We start from the raw sequence: 4,121 nt of genomic DNA, 5'->3' as shown, positions 1-4,121 counted from the left end.
TTTAGCATATTATCAAAGAAAACTAACCTAGAAATTAATTAATCCTGCTTTTAAAAGCCTGTTTTAAAAATTCCTAGGTTCCTAAAATTCCTTCAAATGTTAATAAAATCTCTTCATTCTTATAGCAAACTAAAATTCTAAAGACTAAAGACTGCAAATGCATTTGAATAAGTACATACAGTCTGTTATTCAAAATCTCATACTTGATTGACCCACAGGAGGTATGTAGAGGTAACAGAGTGACATATTGCTAATGCACAGATCTGTGACTACTAACAAACAGACACATTCAAAACAGACTTAGGGTATTTTGAGTAGAAATGAAAAGCTGTCCATTGAAACAGCAAGAAAGTTAAGGGACTTAAATAAAAGAAATATGAGCGATTACTATAAACATGAAAGATTTTAAAAATGCTAAAATGAAAGAGAAGTCTGGACTAGAACCTGTCATTTGACAAAGAAAAAAAAAAAAAAAAGAAATGGCCCTCAGTTATATCAACCACACCCGAGAACAGTCCCCTCATTCAGGAGCAGTAGGCTAACACAAATGGAACTGCATGTTCTAATGTGTATGTGTATGTATGTGTATGTGTGTATATGTATGTGTGTCTATGTGTATGAGTGTATGTGTCTGTGAGTATGACTGTGTGAGTGTATGAGTGTGTGTGTGTATGTGTGTGTGTGTGTTCACTAGCATATGTGCGTGCATGCAGGCAATTGTTTTTAGTTTTGTTTGGGATTTGGTTGAACAGGAAGAAAAAACATGAAGTTGGGTGGGTAGAGAGGTAGAAAAAGATCTAGGAAGGGTTGGGTATTGTATGAAATTCTCAAAAAATAAATAGAAAACTTTTTAAAAGAAAGGCAAGCAATAATGCTAGTGACAATAAGTTTGTGACTGTTCTGAAAAGATGTAGCAGCCTCAGGCATTTGCTAATCATCTGATGTTGTACCGCCATTTTCTGCTAAAAGAAAGGGGACTTATAAAGGTCTGGAGGCCCAGACAGTTACAAGACTCACAAGACGCCAATCTGGGCTTACTAAGCAGTAAACAATTGCTGGAGGAGGGTAGACCCAGTGGAGATGTCTGTAAGCAGCTGGGGCATCTCCAGTGGTAAAGCATGAGCCATTACCCATGTCCTGATGGGCTCTTCTGTGATGTGGCTGCCTTTGTGTCACCAATGGGCCCAAAAGTAATGTGTTAGCTCTCCAAGAGAGACTTGAGTACAGCCATTTCTATCATCTGTTATCGATATTCCCTCTGGGTTGAATATAGGTTTGCTCACATATCCTCAAGAAAAGTCATCCCCACTGATCACAAAGACATATTAGACATTGTTTGTGAGACAGATGTGTCTTTTATGCTGGCCCAAGAGAGAGCTCCATGTGAGGAAATGCAAGAATTTTCTTGCATAGGATATAAATGGGAATAGGAAGGACCAAGCAAATGGGATGTTGATCTGGGAAAGCTCATGGTCCGTTTCATTCTGTCTTCTACAGGTTCCACCTGTGCTCATCAGAACACCTCTTACTTTCTCACCCTGATTACTCTTTTTCATCTTAACACTCAGGTTTGTTTGTCTGTTTGTTTTCCAAAAATGAAAAATAAAACTTCATTGACTGAATTCATCCTTCTAGGTTTCACGGATGTCCCTGAACTTCAGGTGGCAGTTTTCACTTTTCTTTTTCTTGCCTACGTATTCAGCATGGTTGGAAACCTGACCATCCTCATTCTCACCCTGCTGGATTCACACCTTCACACTCCCATGTATTTCTTCCTCCGGAACTTCTCCTTCCTAGAAATTTCTTTCACAAACATCTTCATTCCCAGGGTCCTGGTCAGCATTACGACNGGAAACAAGAGTATTAGCTTTGCTGGCTGCTTTGCTCAGTATTTCTTTGCCATCTTTCTTGGAGCAACAGAGTTTTATCTCCTGGCTGCTATGTCCTATGATCGCTATGTGGCCATATGCAAACCCCTGCACTACATGACAATCATGAGCAACAGAGTCTGTACCCATCTGGTTCTCTGCTCTTGGCTAGGTGGGTTGATGGCCATTATACCTCCCATCACTTTGATGAGTCAGCAGGACTTTTGTGCATCCAACAGGCTAAATCATTATTTCTGTGACTTTGAGCCTCTTCTAGAACTCTCCTGTTCTGACACAAGCCTCATTGAAAAAGTTGTCTTTCTCGTGGCATCTGTGACCCTGGTGGTGACTCTAATGCTGGTAACTCTCTCCTATACATTCATCATCAGGACAATTCTTAAGCTCTCTTCAGCCCAGCAAAGGACAAAAGCTTTTTCCACGTGTTCTTCCCACATGATTGTCATCTCCCTCTCTTATGGGAGCTGCTTCTTCATGTATGTTAAGCCTTCAGCAAAAGAAAGGGGCACATTTGATAAAGGAGTAGCCCTTCTCATTACTTCAGTTGCTCCTTTATTGAATCCCTTCATTTATACCCTAAGGAACCAACAGGTAAAGCAAGCATTCAAGGATACAGTCAAAAAGCTTGTGAATCTTTAAAGAATTCAAGAATTGAACTCTTAATGAATGAGTTCCTACTGTGTGCCAAGCTCTCTCTCACTGACTAGGTACCCAATTAAGAGATTGACTCTAGTGTGAAAGTTGAAGGCACATTTCAGCCTGTTAAGTGTTAATGGAATGATCTAAATAAAATTTTTAAACTGAAAGGCAATTGAGTTAGTTGTCTGAACTAGAATCAACAAATACCATCACAAGGAACAACATTTAAACTGAGTCCTAGAATGTAGTAATAACACAAAATAGAAAAGAGGAATCAAGATCAAAGGAATATTGCAAATTGGCATGTGAAATTTCAATCCAAGGAACTGAAAAAAAAATCTCATTAATTTCCCTCAAACCAAATTGACTAAGGAAAAATAAGAGGAACTATTTTGGTTTCGAACTAAATTAATTCCTCACTTAAAGTAAATTGCACATCCATAGTGTTCAGGCATCTGAAATTGAATCAGATCTATGAATTTTTAGCAATTACAATCACATAGAATCTACACTGTAGATAACTGATTATGTAGAAATAGAGGAGATTGTAGAGAAAAACACTCTGGTAGGTCTCAAATACTAAATTCTAAAGATCCTTCCAAATTTAAATAGTAAAGGAAGCAAAATAGAATAATTAGAAAAGCAGCAAAAAAAATTATGGGGAGACTAGCTGAGCATGGTGGCATATATCTTTAGTTCCAGCACTTGAGAGGTACAGGCAGACTGATATCTCTAAGTTCAAAGTGATCATGATCTACATAGTGAATTTCAGGCTAGCCAAAGAGACAAAGAGAGACCACCAATCAATCAATCAATAAACAAACAAACAAACATACACACACACACATATACACACACACACACATACACACACACACACACAAGCCTCTTGTAAGATAGATTAGATAGGTCACTCTGGGTGGCAGTTGCACATGCCTTTAATCTCAGCATTCAGGAGGCAAAGAAAGTCAGATCTCTAAATTTTAGGTCAGTCTGGTCTACAGAGTGAGTTCCAGCATAGCCAAGGCTACACAGAGAATCCCTATCTCAAAAAAATAGGTTGCTGGAAACATAATATGCTACAGGGAGTGAGTACCTTGAAAAAGTATGGGGAAAATGATCATGAGTTATTTGATCTTGGCCGTCTTCAAATGTGGACATTGGACATAGAGTCTGCATGTGGGTTTCTGGTGATTGGGAGCTAAAAAGTAAAAGAGTGATTAAACTGAGCTTCAAAATAGATGGATAAAGCAAACGACAACCTCAATTTATGCTTCCCCATGGTCCCTTATTCACAGTACACTGTAACTATGGTGATACATTTCAGGTATGTATTTACCTCTGGTCTGTAAGGCTCAGGAATGCAAGGATAATCTGTTTTTATCACCATTCCATCCCCAAAGCCAGACCTACTGAAAAGCTGATGAGTGTGGCCTCCCTTCCCCCAGCCTGGAACTTGCTTGCTCAAGGGTGGAGCTACCGGCTCATTCGTCCTGCCACGCCCACTGCTGGAACCTGCCTTTGCTGCCTGGAGGCACACACGTGTTCGTCCTGCTACTGGACCCTGAGTTACTTGGCGGGATATTGGGTTCCCTC

At 39.6% G+C, this 4,121-nt stretch overlaps 1 protein-coding gene across 1 annotated transcript; it reads left to right on the top strand.

The window, feature by feature from the left end:
- Positions 1-1,595: 1,595 nt before the first annotated feature.
- Positions 1,596-2,525, top strand: LOC110303965 (olfactory receptor 2AP1). The gene has a single exon (XM_021175207.1). The coding sequence runs from the start codon at positions 1,596-1,598 to the stop codon at positions 2,523-2,525; it is 930 nt and encodes a 309-aa protein (XP_021030866.1).
- Positions 2,526-4,121: the final 1,596 nt, after the last annotated feature.

The sequence above is a fragment of the Mus caroli genome, chromosome 10, assembly GCF_900094665.2.
Source record: "Mus caroli chromosome 10, CAROLI_EIJ_v1.1, whole genome shotgun sequence".
In the NCBI taxonomy this organism is placed as follows: Eukaryota; Metazoa; Chordata; class Mammalia; order Rodentia; family Muridae; genus Mus; species Mus caroli.
Note: the sequence above shows the minus strand (reverse complement) of the source record. Positions and strands in the feature narration are given on the sequence as shown.